The sequence below is a fragment of the Mytilus californianus genome, unplaced genomic scaffold (genome assembly GCF_021869535.1).
Source record: "Mytilus californianus isolate M0D057914Y unplaced genomic scaffold, xbMytCali1.0.p SCAF_5, whole genome shotgun sequence".
In the NCBI taxonomy this organism is placed as follows: domain Eukaryota; kingdom Metazoa; phylum Mollusca; class Bivalvia; order Mytilida; family Mytilidae; genus Mytilus; species Mytilus californianus.
In genome coordinates this window covers 64,508,862-64,536,404 of record NW_026262701.1, presented here as the reverse complement: position 1 = coordinate 64,536,404, position 27,543 = coordinate 64,508,862, and the positions used below count along the sequence as shown (strand labels likewise).

Sequence of the window (27,543 nt, the reverse complement as noted above, 5' to 3'; positions counted from 1 at the left end):
TCAAAATAAAGAAATTATTTAATTTGTGTTCAACACAAAACAAAAAGTTTATTTTAAGTAAAATTCTCCTTACATTATCAAAATTCGTACAAAAAAAATCTGATAGGAGAACTTTGAAATAACTAGTTACAAATAACATTGCATTATTTTTTATCGAGAGAAGAATAATTGGTAATTTTAAACAATGTGAACAACATTTAAGTATCTTTTCTCAGATATTATTTTGATTTTATAAAAAACAACCAATCCTGAACCATAAAAAGTACAAAAAACCATAGACGTTCCAATATTTTCCATTAAAAAAGAGAAATTATTGAATTCTTATTTAATAAAAACAAAAGTGTATGTATATTTATCCTTAAATTATTCATATCTTATACAAAAGTAATTATCTGAATGCATTAACTATGACTGATTGCAATTGAAGTTGCATTATTTCTGATATAAAAGAAGAAATATTTGCATATTTAAGCAACACGAACAAAAATTTAGTGTATTTTCCCTGAAATTCAGCATATTTATGAAAAACAACCAATCCTGATGTACAAAATGTACCAAAATCAAATGACGGTTCATAATTTCTATCAAAATAAAGAAATTATTTAATTTGTATTCAACACAAAACAAAAGTTTAAGTAAAATTCTCCTTACATTATCAAAATTCTTACAAAAAAAATTTTATGGGAGAACTTTGAAATAACTAGTTACAAATACCATTGCATTATTTTTTATCAAAAGAAGAAAAATTTGTAATTTTAAACAATGCAAACAAACATTTTAGTATATTTTCTCAGATATTATTTTGATTTTATAAAAAACAACCAATCCTGAACCATAAAAAGTACAAAAAACCATAGGCGTTCCAATATTTTCCATTAAAAAAGAGAAATTATTGAATTCCTATTTAATAAAAACAAAAGTGTATGTATATTTATCCTTAAATTATTTATATCTTATACAAAATTAATTATCTGAATGCATTAATTATGACTGATTGCTATTGACGTGCATTATTTCTGATATAAAAGAAGAAATATTTGCATTTTTAAGCAACTCGAACAAAAATTTAGTATCTTTTTCCTGAAATTCAACATATTTTATGAAAAACGACCAATCCTGATGTACAAAAAGTACAAAATAATGAAATGATTGCATCTTTAATCAACACAAATTAAAGTTTAAGTATTTTAATACTTATTTTTTTAAAATTCTATCAAAGAAACTTTTCTTGAGGCCTTTTAAGTTACTAATCAGAAATAACATTGCATTATATGTTATTAGAAGAAGAAATATTGGTAATCTAGAACAAAAATTAAAACAACACTCTAAATTAGGCCAAAATAAATAAATAGTGTGTTTCCGGTTTCCCGACCCTACCTCCGTTTCCGACGCCGACCCTAAACATTTTATTGGTGATATAGAAATAAAAATAAAAAACCCGGATTTTTCGGTCTTTCCGGATCCGATTATTCGTTTAGAATATTATTGATCCTCAAAGCGTTTGATAATATCGACTGATGTGCATAGGTAAAGCGTATCAAGAACCAAGATTTAAAGTAAACAACAGCATGGCTTTTCGACAGCCATGCAGTGTATTGGCCGTCAGATATGCTAAATGCGAACATATGGAGGCTAAAAATATTATGACATCAATACCCGACAATTTTAGTATGATAAACCTTTTTGGGGAACACCATGATGCAGGACCTTTGGACGAAAAGAAACACGAAGTTGACATATTTTGTTCAACTTCGTTAGACCAGAAATCAGAATTATTCCAGGTTGAGAAAAATTTATCTGTTGGTGAACTAACAAACAGTTTTCATGTTAAATGTGTTCATTTTACCTGTAAAATAAAAGAAGATTTTGTAGTGAAAAACGCTCTGGTAAATGTTATTCAGACTTGTGCACAGGATGCAACAAAAACGGCAGTCAATGCCTTTGAAGTAATGATGGCAGGGGGCAGAAAATGTGTATCGAGAAAGAGAAAAAGGTAGGTTCAAAAGAAAAAAAAGCTTTCCCCAGTAGGCAGACATGGTGTATGATTCATGTTCATTTATAAATGAATCTGCCCCAGCACCATGTCAACTTTTATTCTTTAATATTTCTCTGGCTGGTCCTATATTAAACAAATTGATAATATACAAGAAAAGGAAAAAAAATCATGTCATATTTATACCTACAATTTATTTGACAAGTATATTTTATATAAGTCATTACAAGACCACTGCTCCCACGCATACCCTGTGTGTCATTTCAATACATTGGTTTGATCTCGGAGGCTCTACACAACATGCCACATTTTTTTTAAAGATATTCTCATTCAATGGCAAGAAGATATTCAAATTTTGACCCATGAAAAGCATAGAATTTGCATTAAAGTTTATTTTCATATTTCAGTCCGACAGAAAAGTATTCTATATATTAAATAATTGGACACAGGGTGGCACATCAACCAATTGATTTGGAACCTTTTTCCCTGTTGGGTTTTATATTCATTACAACTAGAAAATCTTCTGGAGTACTTAAAATGGATAATAAGCCAAAACAAGATAAATAATTTGCAACTGCTTATATACTAGAGAAGCAGTTCGAGAAATATTTCGCACAATTTTCATACTGCATTTCAACTAAATTATATCAATATTTTTTACAGCTAACTATCACAGCATTTGGCATGTGTATATGAATAAAATCTCCAGAGCAAAGAATTAGTTTTTTGTTATAAAAATGGTGTGTTTTTAATCTTGACGTACCAGTGTATATATTTTCATTTCATTTTTGTAGTGCTGGAATGAAAGAAGGTCTGTCACGAAAAGACGAACTTTACAATAACCTTGTTGATGATTTTGAGTCTAAAGGTTTAAACTTTCCGAAGGCAGTTGCTGATATAGATGGTGCATACATTATTCAGGTATGATTTCGATGCCAGGATTATATTTACAATAGAGAATCTTTTTTGGCAAACTTAACATGAAATTTATATTATCAATCAGCAAATTGTCAGAACTTGTCTTTAATAATAACAAATGAATAAGATAGTTCAAGTACTTTTTCTTTTGCTATATTTGTTCTAAATTAAATGATTAAAAGTATAAACAACAAAAATCCAAACATTTAAATCAGAATGGAAAGTCTATAAAAATGAAATTCAAGTCACCCACAAAACAACTTGGGGACATTTGTCATATTGCTGACTGGGTACAGGAATTTTCAATTGAAAATGGTGGGTTCAACCAGGTTTTATCATGTTTATGGCATTAAACCTGTCTCTTTCTTGAAGTAAAATCGGGAAGCATCTCAACACATAAACATGTACATATTTTTTTTATTTAAATACAAATTAATCATTTATATAGCAGCATCAATAGGTGAGTACACAAATATCTCTGGTGTGCAAGGTGTATACTCTGACATCTGTAGTGTGACTTTTAACATCCTTAAACTATCATCTGAATGCCAAATCAAAAGTAAAACACTTTTTTAGAACCTCAATACTATGCATATACACGTATTATTCAAAAGAAAACATACTAACATGCATATTAAATAATATTATTCTTCTTCTCTGAAAACATACGGACATGCCTAATATTCTCCTCCTTCTCTGAAACTAACTTTTTAACATGGCAGGGGGGATCAGATTGATGATCTTGTTTGATGTAAAATACTTTTTGATTTGGCATTCTTTAAAGGCTTTCTATATATTCTAGCAAATAGTAAAGGCACATTTATAATCTGTATTTGCACCTAATACTTCCACCTTTATAGTATACCTGTATATGCTTGTTTAATACAACTTTTGGTTTATGTTTTAGCATTTTATAATTTTTAGAAAGAATTATCAAGCGTCTGCTACAATTTAAATGTCAAGCCAAAGCTGATCTGTTGGATTCATTTTTTTTTTGCCAAATTAAAATAGCAGTATTTATGATATTTAAAAAAAATGTCTGAGTTGTCTCATTTTTATTTTGAACCGTGCATGTTCTAGATTCAATCCAATATATGAACTTCATCAACTTTTCTACTCTTTTTTAATGCTTTAAATTTTCTTATGCTTTATTGTAGACCCTATGTAATGCACTCTGGTACCTGACAAACCATCATCAAGTAATTGACGATGCTGCACTTAGACGTAAAAATGTTAATCCGATTCCAAGAGTCTTTAGTCAGTACAGTGGTTATGATCAATTTAAGAGAAAAAAATGTAAACAGCTTCCACTTTCTGCTACCAGTCTTTACAGCCACAGCCAGGCACTGTATAGGTTTGCATGGCTATATTATACACTTTCAGTACTACAAATTCATATATTCTGACACAAAAGGGGAATTTTGTCCACTTTTTCAATGTTTAATTTTTTTTACACCTTTTAGAAGTTCTTCAAAACGTTGTGACAATTAAATTCTTAAACTGGTTGTCATTGGCATCATTTCAAAATAGCATATATGAATTTGAAGACATTTATACCTTAATAGTATGTTAATATTGGAAAGCTGTGTCTACTTCCATTTAAAAGCAGATACTGTTAGTCTGGAATCCTAATTTTAATACATAGGAACATCTAAACCAACCATACAAATAATGGTATATGTTTATATGTGGAATATGAGAAGAAAGACTGAAATCTTCAGTGTGGAAATTCTATGGTCATCTGACAACATGAATTTTTAAATCTTTATGGTAGTAGATTTTATGACATTGTAATTGATATTTGGTATGTCATCCAACTGTCCCAATGCTAGATGTAATAGTTAACATTTGTTTGGGACTAATGTTTTAGTGTAGACGGTAGATGCATGCATAGCAAGAAACTTTTACTCAGTCAACACACCAGATTTACTCCACTTATGGTTTTACTATATTCTATTTACTGCTGAAGATAAAATCATAGTTTTCAAGATTCAAAATAAATGAAATTTATTTTAAAATATTTTATTTTCAGTATCTTAATGAAGCCAGTAATAGGAAACAGTCCTCAATGGAAGAAAGAAGGTGAAAACATTAGACAGCTGGCAGACTGTATGAGTGCATACCGAGAATATTTACTGCTACAAAACCAGGTTACTCAAAAGAATCAATCATTGGATCACCCTGTCAGAACTATTGACAAGTTTGCTACTATTGAACATAGGAGAATGACACCTACTGATGTCAAATCATGCTACAAGCTTTTGGATGAAGATGTTAGATCAAAACCTAAGTCTGTTCCAATCTTATTTGATGAAGATAAGCATTTGGACAGACCTTTTGAAGATTCCTTGAAAAGACTTAGATACTTTGAACAATTGCAACTTTCGACACCAGTAGATATTATACGTTTTTGTCCGGGTGGTTCCATCTTGACTACTATTTGCATCGTAAAAGTGAATGCAAATCGTTCTGAATCAGAAATCCTGATAGATGGAGCTAGAATGCTACAAAAGTCAAAAGTACATTTACAGGAATTTCATACAAGAGCCCAAAGATCCTTATTTAAACAGAAACTTCAAAATGTCACCAAAGTGCTTCCTTCTGTGGCAGATCTTATCTACAAGGAACTCACACTGGATGCAGCAACTGTGAATCATCCAGCAACACAAGAAAGGCTTCGTCTCATCTTTCTTGGTGAACAGGGATTATTGGCTGACCTCAGAAATCTCAATGCTGGTAGACCAACTGGTACCTATGATATTTTTTTCGATAAACTGTCTGGAGTCGTTGAGGAAGTGACTGCTGCCGATGATCGTCGCCATAATGTTTCACACCTGTCACAATGGATTTCTCTAGATGAACTCATCAAGATTTCTTCAAAGAAATGCCCTGAAGGAACACAGATCCCTTCAAAGAGTTTAGTTAGGTTACAGTTTGCACCAAAAAATCCATATACTAGGGCAGCATTAAATTTTACTGGAAAGATTCAGGTTCAATACAAGATACAACGACGACAATTACGAAGTGCTCACCCAGATGATCACTATTGTGGTGCTCAACTTAAATATTTTAAGAAGATGGCATCAGAACTTAAAGAACTGGCAGCTGTCTTTTTTTGTGATGATAAAGCCAAGATCCCAGTCGGTTCACCGGGGTGCCCTATATCAACGGGAGTAAGAGGCAAGAAATCTATTGCACCAACATGTTCTACATTTGGAGCGAAAGATCATGACATGAGTATGTCATCAATCACGCCATCTGTGATTTTACAGTGTGAAGTTCCTGTTGATGCTTCCAAGTCTTTTGTGCGTGGAACAGTAACAAATATTGTGAATGATTCAGTCCTTGAAACATCAAACCCTTTTAGACATGCAGCAGCTTTGATAAAAGTGTTCAACAACAGTCCCCAAAACAATGCAAAGATCTTGATGAAATTTACAGATGGGGGTACAGATCAAAGACATACATTAGAAGCAGTCAGATGTGCTTCTATATGTATATTTTACGAACTGAATTTAGATATGATGATACTTGCACGCTGTGCCCCAGGTCAAAGCTGGACAAACCCAGCTGAGCGTATAATGTCTATTTTGAATCTAGCACTCCAGAACTGTGCATTAGAAAGACCATCAGGAGATGATGATACAGAAAGGGAGATTATCAGATGTGGAAGTATGGCATCCTTGAGAACTCTCTGTGAAAAAAAGCAAGATATAAAACAGAAATGGATCGAACTTATTGAACCTGTACAATCCACAGTAAGAAATAGATTCTTGAGATTGTCTCTAAAGGAAAAACCTATGCAAGCAATAGATCCAATCGTTATTGATGAGATAGATATTATACAAAGACATTTGCGAGAACATTTTCCAGACCTTAACTTGCAGAAATTACAGAAAGTGCACACAAAGAAGTGTCAGTCATACATTCAGTGGATTGAAAAACATAGTAGACAGAGACATTATACATTTCAATTACGTAAATGTGATGATGCCAATTGCTGTATTCCTCCAACTTTAAGCAGAGAAAACTTAATGTGGCTTCCTGACCCAGTTATAAACACAACTGATCAGGATCATTATCTGCAATATGAGGAAGTGAAACACCAGGAAACTGAAGAAGATAGACCATCTATGAAAATACAGAAGAAATCTAAGAAAACTGATCAAGTTGTTGAAGAGACCACAGATGAAATAGAAAGATCAACTGCTATTGAGAACAATGAACACAGTGAAATTGTTATTGAATACGAAGATGAAGAACCAGAGTTTGCTGAAAATAAGTTAACAACTGCACAACATGCAAGATCCACTATTGTTTGTGTCGAATGCAACAAGCCAAGAGTGTTGTACTCCAAGCATGTTTTAACAGATAGACAGAAAGTCTCTTTAGTACTTCTTATCAGTGATTTTGAGTATACATGTGGGGCACCTATAACACCGCCACGTCATGTTTTGAAGAAAGTGATAATGCCCAGAGACAATCTTTCATGTGGAAGCCCAGTTGAACTACCATATTTCAGCAGTGACCTGGGACGAAAGGACATTTGTTGTCAATGCGGTATAGCAGAAAGCAATGTTTGTTTGGAGCTGAAGAAAGCATACAAGACTGTTCTTCCTCTTTGCGATGAATGTAAAAACACTGGAAAAACTCCAATTGTTGCAAGACCCTACGGGAAAAAACAATAGAAAAAAATAAAATGTTTTTATAAAATAAAATGTTTTACCTACCTACCCTACCTATTTTTTTGGGGGGTGAAATAGGAAACACACTATTTATTTATTTTGGCCTTAATTAATCCAAACAAAGCTGTATGTATCTTTACTGTTCTACTATTTTAATTTTCATTATCTAACAACAATAAATAGAGTACTTATTTTAAATGATAACATTTTATCGCTTTTTAGTGGTACATAATTAACGAGTAAAGATGTCTTCGTAGAGGTCCGCCTTTATCGACTGTAAAAACTGTGGAGTTCGTTTTACATAAAAATTTTAATGATATACGTATCCGTCCGATCTGTGCATACAATTAAATTACTGATCAATCGCTGACCATTGTCACGGTAACTCTCACATAGCCTATTTGACGTATCTGACGGATTATATGGGTCATCGATCACCGATCAGTCACCGATCAGTCAAACATCCGTCACCGATCATTCATCGATCAGTCAAGTTCACGTCAAACAGTAACGCCTAAGCTTGCAAGTACTGTATATTCTTGTATGGGACAATAAAACAAATGAATTGAAATTTAGGGGAAGTCCCCTGGGGTAACCCCCACACCTTTTTTTTTGAAAACTTTATAAACAGTCAAGATCCCCACCCTGAAACCATATATATTCTTGTATGTTACAATAAAACAAATCAAATGAAATAAAAGTCAAGTCCCCTGGGGTCATCCCCACCTTCTTTCTGTTTAAGAACTTGTAAACGGTCGAGATCCCCACCCCCTAAACCATATATATTCTTGTATGGGACAATAAAACTAATCAAATGAAATATAGGGGAAGTCCATTGGGGTAACCCCTACCCCCCTTTTTTTTTTGATAACTTGTAAACGGTCAAGATTCCCATCCAGAAACCATATATATTCTTGTATGAGACAATATATCAAATCAAATGAAATACAGTCGAACCTCGTTGTGTCGGAGTCGAAGGGACCGGACCCAAGTATTCGACACATCCGAGGTTTCGACTCATCCGAGGTCGAGTGTGTCGTCATAAATTTGGAATGCATGAAATACGATATGATTTGTGTGCCTTTTTTTCGATATGACACTTTATGATTGTGTATTCAATCTCCATTTTTGGTTCTTCATGATAATTAAACACACAAGTACAGATACAAATCATGCACAAATAAAATCAATAGTCTGCACAAATATTTACAAAGGTCAGTCACTATAAATTATGAAATCACTCGCAGAACGAATTAAGTTATGAAGGTCTCTGATGAGCCAGAGGTCGTCTACTTTACATTAAATTATCGTGAATTGATCATAATTGTCCTAATCCTTTTATTTATTGTAATTAATGAGTTTTAAATCTAACGATTCATTTAATCTCGGCTTGTGTCATTTAAATTTGTTTTGTTTTTATCTGATGTGAAAAATGTTCAACACACTAACATTCCGCTTGAACGATCAACCAAAGGTGTTAATAAGCGGTCACCATAAACATGTCATTTTAACTGTTATACAAACAAGTATGTTTACTCAGCTTTAATCTCTTTGGAAAATGATTAAGTTACATAAGAAATACATCCGATTTGAATTTTTATCATTAGGTCTGCATCTTTTGAAAATTCTTACTTTCGAACTTCGAGTCATCGGGGTCAATTTACATGAATTTTACATCGATGGGACTATAAAATTTACTCGACTTAACCGAGTATTCGAATCAACCGAGTTCGACTCATCAGAGGTAATTATGCATTGATCAAACGGGAATTTTACGGGGACTGAGAAATTACTTCGACTCATCCGAGTTTTCGACACAACCGAGTTCGACACAACGAGGTTCGACTGTATAGGGGAAGTCCATGGGGGTAAACCCTACCCCCTTCTTTTTGAAAACTTGTAAACGGTTGAGATCCCCACCCCTAAACCATATATATTCTTGTATGGGAAAATAAAATAAAGCAAATTAAATTTAGGGGATGTCCCCTGGGGTAACCCTTACTTTCCTTTTTTTTGAAAACTTGTAAACTGTCAAGATCCCCACCGCGAAACCATATATATTCTTGTATGTTACAATAAAACAAATGAAATGAAATAAAAGGTGAGTTCCTTGGGGTCATTCCCACCTTCTTCCTGTTTAAGAACTTGTAAATGGTCGAGATCCCCGCCCCTAAACCATATATATCCTTGTATGGGACAAAAAAACAAATCATATGAAATAAAGGGCAGGTCCCCTGGGAAAATTAATCAGTTTGTGTGTGTTATATTTGAACATAAATTAAATATATATAGGGTTCTTTCAAGTGCTGAATCTGAACTTGTTTTTAATTAGATAATAATCTATTTTTGTTATGAGATAAAGTTTTTGACATTGATAGATAAGTTGCAGATCTGTATTATTTTTTGACACATGAAAGAAACAATATTAGCAACTATTAATTAAATTTGATTATAATATGGAATTAGATATAACATCATATCTGATTTTAGAGAAGTATTTTGCTGGTTTTTTACTGGTTTATGGAAATAAGTTTGAGTTATTTGTTTTGAAAAGTGATGTGTTTAATTGATAGATATAAAATCATATCTAATTTTAGAGATTTATGAGTGGTTAAGTCATATCTAATTTTAGAGAATTATTTTGGTGTTTTGTTACTGGTTCATGGAAATAAATTTGAGTTATTGGCGAAATATCATTGGTAAATTGTTTGAAACTTTTATGACTTGTCTTATCTCACATTAAAAATTGGAGTGACAGATTTATTTGAAAATTATCTATTTCCTAAGTGGTGATGATTATAAGCTATATTATTAGACATTTTGAAGATTATTACATTATTAATTATTAATTAGATCTGGGTTATATCTTAGCATATGATAATCATTGGAGTGACAGATTTATTTGAAAAATTTCTGTTTCCTGATAAGATCTGTAGGACTGTATATATAAAGTTTGACATTTACTAGTAGGACTGTATAAATGAAGTTTGAAATTTACTGTTCTTTATTAGACATTTTGTAGATAATTAAGTCTCCCTAAACCATATATATTCTTACCCCCACCCCCCTTCAATTTGAGAATGTGCTTTTATCTTGTAAACGGTCGAGATCCCCACCCCTAAACCATCTTGTATGGGACAATAAAACAAATCAAATGAAATATTGGGGGAGTCCCCGGGACCATCCCCACCCCCCTTCTTTTTGAAAACTTGTAAACGGTCAAGATCCCCACCCTGAAACCATATATATTCTTGTATGGGACAATAAAACAAATCTAATGAAATAAAAGGCGAGTCCCATGGGGTCAACCCCACCCCATTCTGTTTGAGAACTTGTAAATGGTCGAGATCCCCACCCCTAAACCATATATATTCTTGTATGGGACAATAACACTAATCAAATGAAATATAGGGGAAATCCAGGGGGGTCACCCCCACCACCCTTCTTTTTGAAAACTTATAAACGGTCAAGATCCCCACCCCTAAACCATATATATATTCTTGTATGGGTCAATAAAACAAATCAATTGAAATATAGGGGAAGTCCATGGGGGTAACCCCCACCCCTTTCTTTTTGATAACTTGTAAACGGTCAAGATCCCCACCCCTAAACCATATATATTCTTGAATGGGACAATAAAACAAATCAAATGAAATTGAGGGGAAGTCCCCTGGGGTAACCCCCAACTGCCTTCTTTTTGAAAACTTGTAAATGGTCAAGATCCCCACCCTGAAACCATATATATTCTTGTATGGGACAATAAAGCTAATCAAATGAAGTAAAAGGCGAGTCCCCTGGGGTCACCCCAACCCCTCCTCTTTGAGAACTTGTAAACGGTGGAGATCCCCACCCCTAAACCATATATATTCTTGAATGGGACAATAAAACAAATCAAATGAAATTGAGGTAAAGTCTCCTGGGGTAACCCCCACCCCCCTTCTTTTTGAAAACTTGTAAATGGTCAAGATCCCCAACCCGAAACCATATATATTCTTGTATGGGACAATAAAACAAATCAAATGAAATACCCCCTCCTGTTTAAGAACTTGTAAACGGTCGAGCTTTTCATTATTAATAAGATAAAACCACATTGAGGTCCAAAGGGTCCTAAATTAAACTTTTGTTTAATTTCCTCAAAAATTGAATTCTTTGGTTCTTTGATATGCTGATTCTAACAATGTTTGAGTGTTTAATCATATCTAATTTTAGAGAACTTATTCATCACTGGTTGTTGTTATTATATTATTGATTTGAAAAATTGCATCATATCTTATTTTAGAGAACTATTTATCCAGTTTGAGTTATTTCCATTTGCACAGAAAATATTATGGATAAAATTAACCTGTGTTTCATTTCAACATAAATTAAATATGTATATAGGGATCTTTGAAATGCTGAATCTAAACTCTATTTAAACATTAGATTTTTAGGCCCAGTTTTCAAGTTGGTCCAAATCAGGGTCCAAAATTAAACTTTGTTTGATTCAACAAAAAATGTATTTATGGGGTTCTTTGAAATGCTGAATCTAACCATGTATTATCCAAGATTTTGGATTGTGGGCTCCTTTATCAAATTGGTCCACATTGAGGTCCAAAGGGTCCTATATTAAACTTTTGTCTGATTTCATCAAATATTGAATTCTTGGGGTTCTTTGATATGCTGATTCTAATATGTACTTAGATTTTGGATATTGGACCATAATAGGTATTTAAATGTCCAATTTCAAATATATCAGTTCTTTGACTACATTCATTTTGTGTCACAAACCTATGATGTGTCAAATATTCAATCACAATCCAAATTCAAAGCTGTTTTAAGTTTAAATGTAGTGTCCATACTTTCTCAACTGTTCAGGGTTCGACCTTTGCAGGAAAATCCGGTTTGCTGTCTCTCTGACAGCCTCTTGTTCTAGTTTCAGGATAATAACTTGCGTATAAGTATTTTGATTGCTCTGAAATTGTACCACAATGTTTAATACCACAAGTAGAAGGTTGGGATATATTTTGGGGGTTATGGTGCCAACAGTTTAGGAATTAAGGGCCAAAAAGGGGCCAAAAACAAGCATTTTTGTAGTTTCAAGACAATAACTTAAGTGTTAGTGTATGGATCTCTCTGACATTGTACCACAAGGTTCCATATCACAAAGGAAGGTCTGGGATTGAGTTTGGGGGTACTGTAAATTCAGAAATTATTGCGGGCATTTATTATTGCGATTTTTCAAAAATGGGCAAGAATGCGAGTTTAATTAATGCAATTTCAAAACAATCTACGTTTAGATCAACGTTTTATTTATCAAAATGCGAGTTCTTATTATTGCGATACTCACCGAGTGGCATTATTCGCATTAATAAAAACCTCGCAATAATTTCTGAATTTACAGTAATTGTCCCATACATGCAGGAATTAGGGGCCAAAAAAGGGCCAAAAACAAGCATTTTTCTAGTTTCCAGACAATAACTTGTGTTTAAGTGAATGGATCTCTCTAAAAAGGTATTACAAGGTTCCATACTACAAAGGAAAGGCTGGGATTGAGTTTGGAGGTAATTGCTCCAAGGAGGGATTAAAAAATGGTGGGGGTTCCAATTTTTTTAAGGGCTTCATATTTTGTTTTCAAAATTTTTACAAATTTCAAATTTTTGAAAAGTTTCAAGAAGAAAGAAGAAACCTTAAATTGCACAGTATTGCGCAATAGATTTGTTAGATCTTTGACCACATTTATTTTGTGTCAGAAACCTATATTGTGTCAAAAATTTGATCACAATCCAAATTCAGACAGTATCAAGCTGGAATATTGTGTCAAAATTTGCCCCAACTGATCAGGGTATGACCTCTGCGGTCGTATCAGGCTGCGCTCAGCGAAGCATTTTATTATTTTTCTGGTTTGTCTTTCCAGATTTATCGGACATTAATTTAAGTAAATTTTTCGAGTTTTACCATTACTTGAATTTGCTTGGATTGATTTACGGCAACCACTGAATAACATGCTCCTGACTTGGGACAGGCACATACAGAATGTGGCGGGGTTAAACATGTTTGCTAGGGCCAAACCCTCCCCTTACCCTGGGACAGTGGTGTAACAGTACAACATAAGAACAAACTACAAATCAGTTGAAAAGGACTTAATTCATCAGATCGATACAAATCAAATAAAAACCTTAACAAAAACACTAAAGACACAAAGTACAGATCTTAGAGTACTCAGAGTTACTGAAAGCTAGTTCAAAGCCAATAACAACTAAAAAAAAGTCATGTGTCTAAGACTAAAATTTCAATCAGTACACATCCTACATCCAATGGATTTAATGTAAAGACGTCATTAACAGTCAGAGAAAAAAAAATCTCAAAATTTGTATACATTCTTTTATACTGTAAAAAAAGGGCTGAAGATACCAAGGGAATATTCAAATAAATGTGTTGGTAATCCTTTATTAAAGAATCTCTGATAAAAAGTAGGTCTATAACATTGTTAGCAAACTTAACTGAGCAGTGTCATTCATTTATATGTGAATATGATTCATATTAGAAAATCAAATAGTCTCTTCCGGGACTTGAACCCAAAACCTCTGTGTTACAAGTGAATGCTCTAACCGACTGGCTAAAGTACTTCCCTAGCTCAACTATTCATGGCTGGCTAAGAATCTACTATTCAAGGGAAGCAATCCTGTCTAAATTCCCCCACCCCAAGAGTCATCATACCATTATGACTCTCACAACACATACTCTGGGTAGATATCCTCTCTAACCACATAGTGTTTTTGTTGTTGGGCACCCAATGTAATCAGAGAGCATGATTCTTATTTGAAATTACATTACCTCCTCCCGGACTTGAACCTTGTCAGTGCAGTAACAGACTGAGCTCAAGAACTTAGAAGTAATTCCCTAGCTCAACCATTTACAGCTTGCTAAGTATTTACTATTCACGGGTAGCAATCCTATCAAAATATCATCACAAATACCGTAACCCTTTGAAAATCCTTGAAAAGTCCTAGAATAGTCATTGAAAAATAGAATAAAAAAGGAGTATGAACACTGGTTTTGAGATTGAATTTTATATACGATCCCAAAAAAATATGCGGCCATATAATGGTATGGCGATATCGTCATCCGCAGACATTTGGTTTCCGAACAATAACTTGATTTGTATGGATCTCTATGAAATTGTACCACAAGAATCTATACCACAAAAGGAAGCTTTGGATTGATTTTGGTGGTTATTGTCCTAACTGTTAGGAATAAGGGGCCTAAAACAAGCATTTTTCTTGTTTCAGGACAATTACCTGAGTATAAGTGTATGGATCTGTATAAAATTATACCACAAGGTTCCCTACCTCAAAAGGAATGTTGGGATTGACTTTTGGGGCTATGGCCCAAACCATTTAGTAATTAGGGGCCAAAAAACAAGGATTTTCTGGTTTCTGGATAATAACTTGAGTATAAGTCTATCGAACTCTATGGAATAGTACCACAAGGTTCCATACCTAAAAAGGAAGGTTGTGATTGGTTTTTGGATTTATGGCCTTAATTAGGAATTAAGGGCCAAAAACAATACGTTTCTAATACTTTATATAAATTGCTTATTTCTTGACCAATATCAATCGGGCTTACTTCAAAGTCTTGAATTCTAGGGGTTCTTTAATATGCTGAATCTAACTGTGTATTTAGATTTTTAATTTGGGGCCCCATTTTTAAATTGGTCCACATTAAAGTCCAAAGGGTCCAAAATTAAACTTTGTTTGATTTCAACAAAAAATGAATTCTTGGGATTCTTTGATATGCTGAATCTAACCATGTATTTAGATTTTTTATTTTGGGCCCCGTTTTCAAATTGGTCCACATTAAGGTTCAAAGGGTCCCAAATTAAACTTTGTTTGATTTTAACAAAAATTGAATTCTTGTGGTTCTTTGATATGCTGAATTTATCCATGTATTTATATTTTGAATATTGGACCATAACAGGGTTTGACACTAACTAAATGTATGTACTAGCCTGCAGGGCTAGTGAAATTATTATTCTACTAGTCCTCTTGTCAATTCACTTGGACGGTCGTGCCATCGGCACGACCCTATCTAGGAGGGTCTGGGGGCATGCCCCCCCAGAAAATTTTGATACAATGAAGCTGAATCCTGTGTTCTGGAGCATTTCCAGAGGGTTTTGAACACGTTTTGTTACATGAAATTTCACTGGTTTCCTAATAAAAAATACAAAAAAAAAAAAAAAAAATCATATGTTTATCATCTATATTAAGAATGTGTTCGAATTATTTTGAAGACCCCTTTCGATCATTACTTCATCATCATCCTCATTTTACTTATCATTATTACTAGTGTCTTTAATGAAGATGGATAAGTTAGGGGTATTTTTACCACAAAAGAGGAAAGGTTTGCCCGTGCTGTTTTTTTGTCATAATTCTTCATGGACTCCTTCTTTTCCCTTGTTGTTTCAGTTTATTTTTTTTTTGCAGGAAAAGATTTTATTCCTAAAAATCTGTATAGTTTTACCAGAGACCAAGGAATTGTATAGTATACAAATCCTTGCAGAGACCTATAATTTTGTTTTTATGACAATAATTCAATGATATTGTTTGCCTCAAATTACATTCGAAATACAGCTTTTTCACCTAGAGAAAATTCCCAATTACTAAAAAAATGGATGAATATTCCTCCCAATAAGTTGTACTTTTTCCCCGAACAGTGATGGTATCGGTAGTAATGTATGTAAATTTCATATTCATGTTATTATTTTGATATTATGAAAGCACTTTTGAGATCCAGGTTTCTGATTAGAATCATCACGGCGTTTGTAACACACATGGTTTTCAATGTATTAAGTACCATCATTGTTTCCGTTTCTTTCCCCTCCCCAAAAAGTACCTTTCATGTTAAAAAATGTCTGACAATCAAAATATACGTGAATAAACTGTACAATAAAGACAGCAAAGGTCAGCAAAAAATCTGGGATTTGTTGACAATTAAAATTTTGTGAAACTCCTAGTTTTAAACAAAATTTTGACTAGCCCGTCGGTCTACTGTGATGAAAACTTTTCTAGTCCTTCCTAATTTTTACTAGCCTCGGGCTAGCGGACTAGCATTAGTGTCGAACCCTGCATAATAGGTAAATGTCCAATTTCAAATCTTTAAGTTCTTGGACCACATTCATTCTTTTCAGAAACCTATGCTTTGTCAAATATTTAATCACAATCCAAATTGAGAGCTGTATCAAGCTTGAATGTTGTGTTCATACTTGTTCAGGGTTTAACCTCTGCGGTTGTATCAAGGTGCGCTCTGCCAAGCATTTTATTTAAGAATCTGTAATTGATAGGACAAAAATATTTGGTTTGTGTGATTTTGATGCTGCCTACTATGATAGTGTGGCATTATTTTTTCTGGTGTATGTTTCCATCCATCCCATATCAGGATAAATGTGCCCTTAATTAGTTTGAGAGCTTGACCAATGCTTGTTCTTAACTAGACAACAACATCACTTATTTCTGGTATACACATTCACATATGAATTTATGACGAAGAACATTTTTTGCAGTTAAAAATACAGTTCACACTTCATACCCTTTGGTGAGATAACAGATCCCATTCAACACTACTATCATTGAAACCCAGGCTCTTTAGGGTCCAAATTAAATGTGGCTGATTTATTAATTGTAAACTCCTTAAATTAAATGCGAAACTGAAAGAAAAGCGGCGGTAAATAAACATGAGTTTTATTGTTGTAAAAGAGACAGGGTAACATAAAAAAAACTCTTTTTTTAAGATGTTTAAGGGCCTGGGGAAGAACACTGACTTCTGCGTTTGATTTCATAACATAGTTTTTTAAGTGTCAGTTTAATGTTTTTTCTATCGGCATATATGTTAAACCAAACGAATATTGTATATTAAAGAAAATACATGATTCCAACTTAGAATTGATTCTCCTAATGACAAACAATGTAGGACAAGATATTGAAATTTTCAATGAACCATTCTTAAATTCTGTGGTTTTTGTCTTGCCTGCAGAAAGCGAGACATAGGGCGATGGCATCAACAATTGTTAAGTTTTCTGCTTAAGTTAGTTTGAAAGGAACTACTTGTGATAGATCATTGATATTTGATATAAAGTTGCATTACTATCAGTACATATCAGTTTGAAGACTATTTTGAGGCCCTGCTCCCTAGGACATGGTCCAGTGACTGAATGAATTAGCTATTTTCAATGTTAAGGTTTCTGCTTAAGTTAGTTTGATAGGATCTACTTGTGATAGATCAATGATATTTTGTATGAAGTTGCATTACTATCAGAACATATCAGTTTGACAACTATTTTGAGGCCCTGCCCCCTAGGACATGGTCCAGTGACTGAATTAAAGGGGCATTTAGCTACGAGATATAAAAAAATAAAATATGATTTTTTTTTTCGTTCAATCATTAATGAATGTGAAATAGTGAAATAATAATTCGCTTTTAGCAGCCAGTTTGGTTCAATTTTGTCAAAATAAGCTAAGAAACATCGCTGATGAATTATTCACTTGCAAGTGAATAATTCGACCTCATTGAATCCGTATTCATGTGACCTTCAATTTAACCCCTTAGCTAAAGTTGGGCTACGCATGAATTAGGCGTGTTCAGTAATTAAAAGGAAAAGAATGTCAACATTGAAAGTGAAACAAGGGTAAACCATTTGATTGACTGATTCGATCCACAAAAACTCATTCTTATACAGGTAAAAACGATGATTAACAAATATTTTTATACGACCGCAGGTAGTATTATGATATGATGTTGTCTGCATCTGCGTCCGAAGACATTTTGGTTCACAGACAATAACTTCAGTATAAGTTCATGGATCTCTTTGAAATTTTAGCACAAGGTTCCATACCAGTAAAGGATGGTTGGGATTGTTTTTGGGGCTATTGTCCTTGTGGTTTTGTAATTAGGGGCCAAAAAAGGGGCCAAAAAGAATTATTTGTCTGGTTTTAAAACAATAACTTGAGTATAAGAGATATTTCTTTGGTCAAAATTTTAACACAAGGTTCCACACCACAATAGGAAGGTTGGGATTAATTTTGGGGGTTATTGTCATAGCTGTTTAGGAATTAGGGGCCAAAAAGGGTCTAACAAAAACATTTTTTTGTCAGGTTCACAGACAATAACTTGAGTATAAGTGAAAGAATCTCTATTAAATTTTAGCACAAGGTTCCATACCACAATAGGAAGGTTGGGATTTATTTTGGGGGTTATTGTCATGGCTGTTTGGGAATTAGGGGCCAAAAACAAGCATTTTTTCATGTTTCAGGACAATAATTGGTGTATAAGAGTATAGATTTCTATGAAATTTTACCACAAGGTTCCATACTTCATAAGGAAATGTTAAAATGATTTTTGGAGGGTCATGGTCCATACCGTTTAATAATTAGGGGTCAATAAGTGGCCGAAAACAACTATTTTTCTGGTTTGCAGGCAATAACTTGAGTATCATTTATGGATCTCTATTCAATTTTAGCACAAGGTTCCATACCACAATAGGAAGGTTGGGGTTTATTTCAGGGGTTATTATAGTAGCTGTTTAGGAATTAGGGGCCAAAAAGGGCCTAACAAAAACAATTATTTGACTGGTTCACAGACAATAACTGTATAGATCTGTATTAAATTTAAGCACAAGGTTCCATACCACAATAGTGAGGTTCGGATTTATTTTGGGGGTTATTGTTGTAGCTGTTTAGTAATTAAGCCAAAAAGGGGTTAAAACAAGCATTTTTCATGTTTCAGGACACTAATTTGTGTATTAGAGTATGGATTTCTATGAAATTTTACAACAAGGTTCCATACTTGAACTTCAAAAGGAAAGTTAGGATTGATTTTAGGGGTCATGGTCCAAACTGTTTAATAATAAGGGGCTGAAAAGGGGCAATTTCAATGGGGTTTAATTCAAAAGTCTTGAATTCTTGGGAGTCTTTAATATGCTGAATCTTATTGAGTATTTAATATTTGGATTTTAGGGTCTGTTTTTGAAATGATTCATATTAAGGTCCAAAGGGTCCAAAATTAAACTTTGTTTGATTTCTTTAAAAATTAAATAATCGGTGTTCCTTTATATGCTGAATCTAATTGTGTATTTAGATTTTTTTAATTTTTGAGGCCTGTCTTCAAATTGGTCCACATTAAGGTCAATAGGGTCCAAAATACAACTTTTTATACGACCGCCAAAAAATTTTGCGGTCTTATATTGGTATGACGTTGGCGTCGTCGTCGTCCGGCATCGTCGTCCGAAGACACATTGGTTTTCGCACTCTAACTTTAGTTTAAGTGAATGGATCTCTTTGAAATTTTACCATAAGGTTCAATACCACAAAAGGAAGGTGGGGATTGATTTTGGGGGTTATGGTACCAACAGTTAAGGAATTAGGGGCCAAAAAGGGGCCAAAAATAAGCATTTTTGTAACTTCCAGACAATAACTGTGGAATGGTGTATGGATCTCTCTGAAATTATACTACAAGTTTCCATACCACAAAGGGATGGTTACGATTTCCTTTGGGGGGTTATGGCTCAAACTGTGTAGGAATTAGGGGCAAAAAAGTGGTAAAAACAAGGTTGCCCAGGTTAATGGACAAATACTTTAGTACAAAACATAATTTAAAGCAGTGTAAGGGAGATAAATCAAATACATCATTGAAATTATCTCCCTTACACTGCTTTTAAATTATGTTTAAAGAAATGCATATTTATAAAGGAAGACCAGTAAAAATATCTGCAAATGTTGCATCTTTTTTTTTTACAAAAAAATCCATATGAAAGATTTGACACTATATTTTAAATTCTATTATAAAATAGATTAAGTTAGCACTATGGTAAATTTAAATGGATAATTATGGTTGCAAACTCCATTGGAAATTTGAATTGAGATTATGACCATATCTTGAGGGAAAGCATTTTTTGTGGGAAAAAAAGGGGGGGGGGGGGGTAAAAAGAAATTATGGGGGGTCAATTTTTTCTCATTTCAGATTTCAGAAATTAAAAAGAATTATTCTTCAAATATATTTTTTTTTTTCAAATTTCAAATATTGAAAAATTTCAAGAAGTAATCTTTAATTGCACAGTATGGCGCATTAGATTTGTAAAATCTTTGACCACATTTATTTATTTGTTATGACGAATCTAACCATGTATTTAGATTTTTAATTTTGGGTCCAGTTTTCAAATTGGTCTACATTAAGGTCCAAAGGGTCCAAAATTAAACTTTGTTTGATTTTAACAAAAATTGAATATATGGGGTTCTTTGATATGCTGAATCTAAACATGTATTTAGATTTTAGATTTTTGGCCCAGTTTTCAAGTTGGTCCAAATTGGGGTCCAAAATTAAACTTTTTTTTGTTTGATTTCAACAAAAATTGAATGTATGGGATTCTTTGATATGCTGAATCTAACCATGTGTTTAGATTTTTGATTTGTGGGCCCGCTATCAAATTGGTTCATATTGAGGTCAAAAGGGTCCAAAATTAAACTTTGTTTGATTTCATTGAAAATTGAATTATTGGGGTTCTTTGATATGCCAAATCTAACCTTGTTTTTAGATTTTTAATTTTGGGTCCCCTTTTTTAAATTGGTCTACATTAAGGTCCAAAGGGTCCAAAATTAAACTTAGTTTGATTTTAACAAAAATTGAATTCTTGGGGTTCTTTGATATGCTGAATCTAAACATGTGTTTAGGTTTTTGATTATGGGTCCAGTTTTCAAGTTTGTCCAAGTTGGGGTCCAAAATGAAACTTTGTTTGATTTCAACAAAAATTGAATATATGGGGTTCTTTGATATGTTGAATCTAACCAGGTATTTTGATTTTGGACATTGGACCATAATAGGTAAATTAAAAAAAATCAAGTTCTTATACCACATTCTTTCTGTGTCAGAAACCTATGCTGTGTCAAATATTTAATCGCAATCCAAATTCAGAGCTGTATCAAGCTTGAATGTTGTGTCCATACTTGCCCCAACTGTTCAGGGTTTTGACCTCTGCGGTCGTATCAAGCTTCGCCCAGCGAAGCATTTTATTTTTATTTAAAAAAAAAAATTGAATTCTTGGGGTTCTTTGATATGCTGAATGTAAGCGTGTATTTAGATTTTTGATTTGGGGCATGGTCGGCCCACATTAAGGTCCAAAGGGTCCAAAATTAAACTTTGTTTGATTTAAAAAAAAAAAGAATGGTTGGGGTTCTTTGAAATGCTGAATCTAAGTTGTATTGAGATATTTGATTTTGGGCACAGTATTCAAGATGGTCCAAATTGGGGTCCAAAATTGAACATTGTTTGATTTCATCAATAATTAAATTGTTTGTGTTATTTGATATGGTCAATCCAACAGTGTTTTCGATTTTTTGATTTTGTGCTTGGTTTTCAAAGTTGGTCCAAATTTGGGTCCAAAATTAAACTTTGTTTGATTTCTTCAAAAATTAAATCATTGGTGTTCTTTAATGTGTGCAATCTAACAGTGTTTTAAATTTTTGATTTTGGGCCCCTTTTTCAAACTGGACCCCATAAAGGTCCAAAGTATCCAAAATGAAACTTAGTTTGATTTTAACAAAAAATGAAACAATGTGGTTATTTGATATGCTTAATCCAACCGTGTATTAAGAATTTGAATATTGGACCATAATTGGTAAATGGGTAATAATGCGCATGTGCAAGATCGATCGTGATTTTGTTATCAACTGATTAGATACGAGATTTGATGAACTGGGGGCATTACCAGTTTATTGATTTATCAGATCGGCATCGTTATTACTGTAATCAGATTATTTATAAAAAGTGATTGATTACACTGACAGATTAAAACAGACTATTTTGACTGTTATGTTAATTAATCTTAATTACAAAAGAAACGGTTTGATATGTCACCTGACTTTGCGTGTCACCTTCACGCAAAAATGGACAGATTCATGCTGTGATGTTCACTTAGCAGATATATTCAATAAGTTACGGGTGCCATTTCATTACCATATCTTAGATCATAAAAATAATAGTCAATCAACACCTAGGCCATATGGTATCATAAAGTTTTACCTTAAACTTTTAATCTCACCAGGCGACAGTTGGACAAAATTGATATACCCTTAATAATTATAATCATGTTCTGACAGTTACCGTTAAAACATATGTTCAAAATACTAGCCCTGATTGCATGCGTGTATTAAATTTACATAAAGGTATTGTTGTGCTCAATTCAAATGCATCAGATATTGACAATTTTGAAAGGAGGGGGATCTGGGGTTCAGCATTTTATCTTGTCTTATCGTGAAGCATACATAATATAGTATGCAGAATATCTAATTAATTTCAATGATCTTAAACAGAATAAAAGATACTTTATATATTTTTTTATATCTTCAGAAAGTAAATTTTCACACATATATATAGTTAGGCATTTGATTACATACTTTTAATGAACATTTCTGTTGTATATTTATTTTTGTGTCAGAAAATTCACGTTAATAGGTAGAAAAATGATAATAAATGTGAAAAAAATATTGTAATATTAAAACTAATTTAGAAAAAAGTACCCCCCCTTGACAAAAAAAAACAATGATTGTCGTCTTGTCGAAAGCAAGCAGATCTTCAAGATTTATGAGTGAAATAACTGCATACTTGGATCTTTTGACATCATTCTTTTTGTCAAGCTTGCAAAATTTATTTCTCGTAAGGGAGACTTGGCGATCCTAGATTCCTTCGTCAGCGTTAACGCTGGCTGTGACAGCATTTAGGGTCAGTCTGTGGTTAAAGTTTTGTTTTATATCAAAATCTTTGTCAAACATAATGGAATTTCGGGAAATTGGGACAGAAGCTTCTTTATGTCCAAAATACAGTATCCATGGCAAAATTTTACAAAGATTTTGTCATTGGCAAATTAAAACATAACTAAATTTGTATTTACTTTTCAAACGGGATGTATAGAGACACACACACGTTCATTTTTATCTATAAAGAAGTCACTCCTAACTATCCTACTGCCTGTCGATACAATTTTTTTTTTTGGCATTGCACAAGTCATGTCTTCTTTGACTGTTCATGACGTTAAAATACTAAATCCCTGGGATGTATTTAAGTTGATTTTAGTCTCTGATGCATGATTTTTTATTATTAATTGTTTTGGCTTTTAACTAGCTGCCAGTAACTGCGAGTACTCTCAAATCGTACTTTCTTTTTAATTTGACCTGTTGATACTATTTGTAATGCTTTTTTGTTATTTAATGTTAACATGGATCTTGTCTATATACCAGCTTTGATTATTTGGTATTTAATTACTACAAATTTTCACTTCTTCGTACTATGAACATCAAAATTATTTCATTTTTCCTTAGATGCTGTTCTTGGACCTTGGAAGTTTTATTTAGCACTAATTGTATATTTTTATTGTTGATATTCACCCCATATGTACCAAGTGTTAGATTAGTTTTATTGATAGTAAAGAAATTTCTTGGTATTCCTAAACGGAAGATTTTATACACACAGGAGAAGAAGTATACTTAACAACAAAATTATTTTCATTTACCTGTGTATAATATGACGCAGGTTTCTTCAAAAGTGATGATTTTCTGTAAATTGTTTGAAATTTCACAGTAATATCATACTTTAACTTTGTTTAAACCTGTTCATTTACTTTTGACTTTAATTATTAATCCCTTGTAATTTTTTATTAACTGTGTATTTGCATTCAGGTGTCACAGGTCAAATTTATTCGTTCATTGTGTGTTAATTTACGTTTTTTGATTGAGTTAAGCCTTCCAATTGATATTTTATAGTGTGTTTTTATATGACCGCAAAAAAATTTTTGTGGTCCTATATTGGTATGACGTTGGTGTCGTCGTTGTCATCGTCGTCGTCGTCCGGCATGGTTTCATGACAATAACTTGTGTTAAACATTTGTTTTCGCACTCTACCTTTAGTTTAAGTGAAGGGATCTCAATGAAATTTTACCATATGGTTCAATACCACAAAAGGAAGATGGGGATTGATTTTGGGGGTTATGGTACCCACAGTTATGGAATAAGGGGCCAAAAATAAGCATTTTTATACGACCGCAAAAAAATTTTGAGGTCGTATATTGGTATGACATTGGCGTCGTTGTCGTCGTCGTCGTCGTCGTTCGGCGTTGTCGTCCGAATACACAATGGTTTTCGCACTCTAACTTTAGTTTAAGTGAATGGATCTCTATGAAATTTTACCATAAGGTTCAATACCACAATAGGAAGGTGGGGATTGATTTTGGGGGTTATGGTACCAACAGTTAAGGAATTAGGGGCCAAAAAGGGGCCGAAAATAAGCATTTTTGTAACTTCCAGACATAACTTGTGTGTTAGCATATGGATCTCTTTGACATTGTACCACAAGATTCCATATCACAAAGGGTCAATGCTGGGATTGATTTTGGGGTTAATTGCCTCAAAATTTTAGGAATAAGGGGCCAAAAGGGGGCAAAAAACAAGCATTTTTCTAGTTTCATGACAATAACTTGTGTGTAAGTGTATGGATCTTTCTGAAATTTTACTACAAGGTTCCATTTCACAAAGGGAAAGCTGGAATTGAGTGTTGTGGTAATTGCCCAAAACGTTTAGTAATAAGGGGCCTAAAAAGGGGTTTAAAATAAGCATTTTTTAGTTTCTAGACAATAACTTGTGTTCAAGTGTATGGATCTCTCTAAAATTGTATTACAAGGTACCATACCACAAAGGCAAGGCTGTTATTGAGCTTGGTTTGGGGGGAAAGGGGGGTGGGGGTGATGAATCATAAGGGGGCGGGGGTCAAAAAAGGGGTAATTTTTTTTTTTCCTTTTTTTTTTGTTTAAAATTTACATTTTAAGTTAGTTATTTTTTATCACGAAGAGAAAGTAGGAATTGAGTTTTGGGGTTAATTGCTCAAACATTTATGAATAAGGGGCCAAATATTGGTCAAAAATAAGGATTTTTTTAGTTTGCAACAAAAACTTGTGTTCAAGTGTATGGATCTCTGTGAAATTGTATTGCAATGTACCATACCACAAATTGAGGTGGGGGATGATGAATCAAAAGGGGGTTGAAAAAATGTGTGGGAGGTAGGATTTTTTTTTTTCCTTTTTTTTTCTTTAAAATTTTCCATTTAAAGATGGTTGTTTCAGATTTATATATGAAAGAAAATAATAATGATACGGTTATATATCATGAGGAATTGAAATTTAAAATTATTTATATTGGAAATTTAAGTTACATTGGAAAGTAATAATTGGCTTGGTGGGGGGGGGGGGGGGGGGGGGGGGGGGGGTTTATGGCTCTAATGTTTAAGGAATAAGGGGAAAAAAGGTTAAAAAACAAGGGTTTCCATTTTAATAGACAAATAATTGAGTAAAGAACATTATTTAAAAGCAGTGTAAGGTTGGTAATTCAAACTCATTTAAATATCTCTACACTGCTTTTAAATTATGTAAATTGGAAATTTGCCAATAACTTTATTGTTAATAAATGCATTGGAAATTTGCCAACAATTTTAGTGTAATAAACTTCATTGGAAATTTGCCAATATAAAATTTTGCTGATGAAGGTTTTTTGTTTACCTTTAGCCTTGACTATGAAGTCATTTTCTATTTTTATAGCCTTATGATGTAGTTGAATTATTTAATACTTTTATGATGTGTTTAAATGGGGTTTTATCATGTTTATGGTTGCAAATTTATTGTTTTAGTATAATAAACTCCATTTAAAATTTGCCAATAAAAAAAATTTTTGTTTATTTTTAGCTATGATTATGATGTCATTTTCTATTTTACTTTTATGGTTGCAAAGAAATTTTTATTTTTAGATATTACTGTTAAATGATGCTGATTAAGGTTTTTGCTATGTTTAGCCATGACTATGATGTCATTTTCTATTTTAATATCTGTTATGATGTATTTAAATGGGCTTTTATGGTTACAAAGGAATTTTATTTTTAGATATTACTATAAAATGTTGCTGATGCTGATTAAGGATTTTGTTTATTTTTAGCCATGACTATGATGTCATTTTCTATTTTAATACCTTTATGATGTAATTTCCATTTTTAGATATTACTGTTAAATGATGCTGATTAAGGGTTTTTTGCTATGTTTAGCCATGACTCTGATGTCATTTTCTATTTTAATATCTGTTATGATGTATTTAAATGGGCTTTGGTTACAAAGGAATTTTATTTTTAGATATTACTTTAAATGTTGCTGATTAAGGATTTTTGTTTATTTTTAGCCATGACTATGTTGTCACTTTCTATTTTAATACCTTTATGATGTATTTAAATGGGCTCCCATGTATTTAGATTTTTGATTATTTATACATGTTACCAAATTGGTCCACATTGAACAAAAACGGTCCAAATTTCAACTTTATTACATTACATCAAACATTGAATTCTACATATTCTTTGATATATTGAAATTAACAAACAATTTAGTTTATGGATATTCCACCATAATAGGTAAATTAATTTTTTTCCAGTTCTTACACCACATTCATCCTGTGTCAGAAACCTATGCTGTGTCAAATATTTAATGACAATCCAAAGTCATAGCTGTATCAAGCTTGAATTTTGTGTCCATACTTGCCCCAACTGTTCAGGGTTCGACCTCTGCGGTCGTATCAAGCTGCGCCCCAGCGAAGCATTTTATTATATATTGGTATGACGTTGGCGTTGTCGTCGTCGTCCGGCGCCGTCCTAGGACACATTGGTTTTCGCACTCTAACTTTAGTTTAAGTGAATGGATCTCTATGAAATTTTACCATGAGGTTCAATACCACGAAAGGAAGGTTGGGATTGATTTTGGGGGTTATGGTACCAACAGTTAAGGAATTAGGGGCCAAAAAGCGGCCAAAAATAAGCATTTTTGTAACTTCCAGACATAACTTGTGTGTTAGTGTATGGATCTCTCTGACATTGCACCACAAGGTTCCATATCACAAAGGG

At 33.0% G+C, this 27,543-nt stretch overlaps 4 protein-coding genes and 1 long non-coding RNA gene across 11 annotated transcripts in view; 3 read left to right on the top strand and 2 right to left on the bottom strand.

Annotated features, from left to right (window-relative positions):
• The window catches only part of LOC127701233 (importin-4-like), a 997,117-nt gene that overhangs the window by 762,380 nt on the left and 207,194 nt on the right, over positions 1-27,543 (top strand). The window lies entirely within an intron of this gene.
• Positions 1-27,543, top strand: part of LOC127701235 (GPI transamidase component PIG-T-like) — a 242,162-nt gene that overhangs the window by 70,384 nt on the left and 144,235 nt on the right. The window lies entirely within an intron of this gene.
• LOC127701252 (uncharacterized) overlaps positions 1-27,543 on the bottom strand; it is a 239,064-nt gene that overhangs the window by 120,538 nt on the left and 90,983 nt on the right. The window lies entirely within an intron of this gene.
• Positions 1-27,543, bottom strand: part of LOC127701240 (zinc finger CCCH domain-containing protein 13-like) — a 406,889-nt gene that overhangs the window by 341,128 nt on the left and 38,218 nt on the right. The gene's annotated exons all lie outside the window — the stretch shown is intronic.
• On the top strand, positions 1,518-2,920 carry LOC127701242 (uncharacterized). Its single transcript, XM_052205069.1, has 2 exons — positions 1,518-1,993; positions 2,788-2,920. Exons 1-2 carry the CDS (start codon positions 1,518-1,520, stop codon positions 2,918-2,920), a joined length of 609 nt encoding a protein of 202 aa, XP_052061029.1.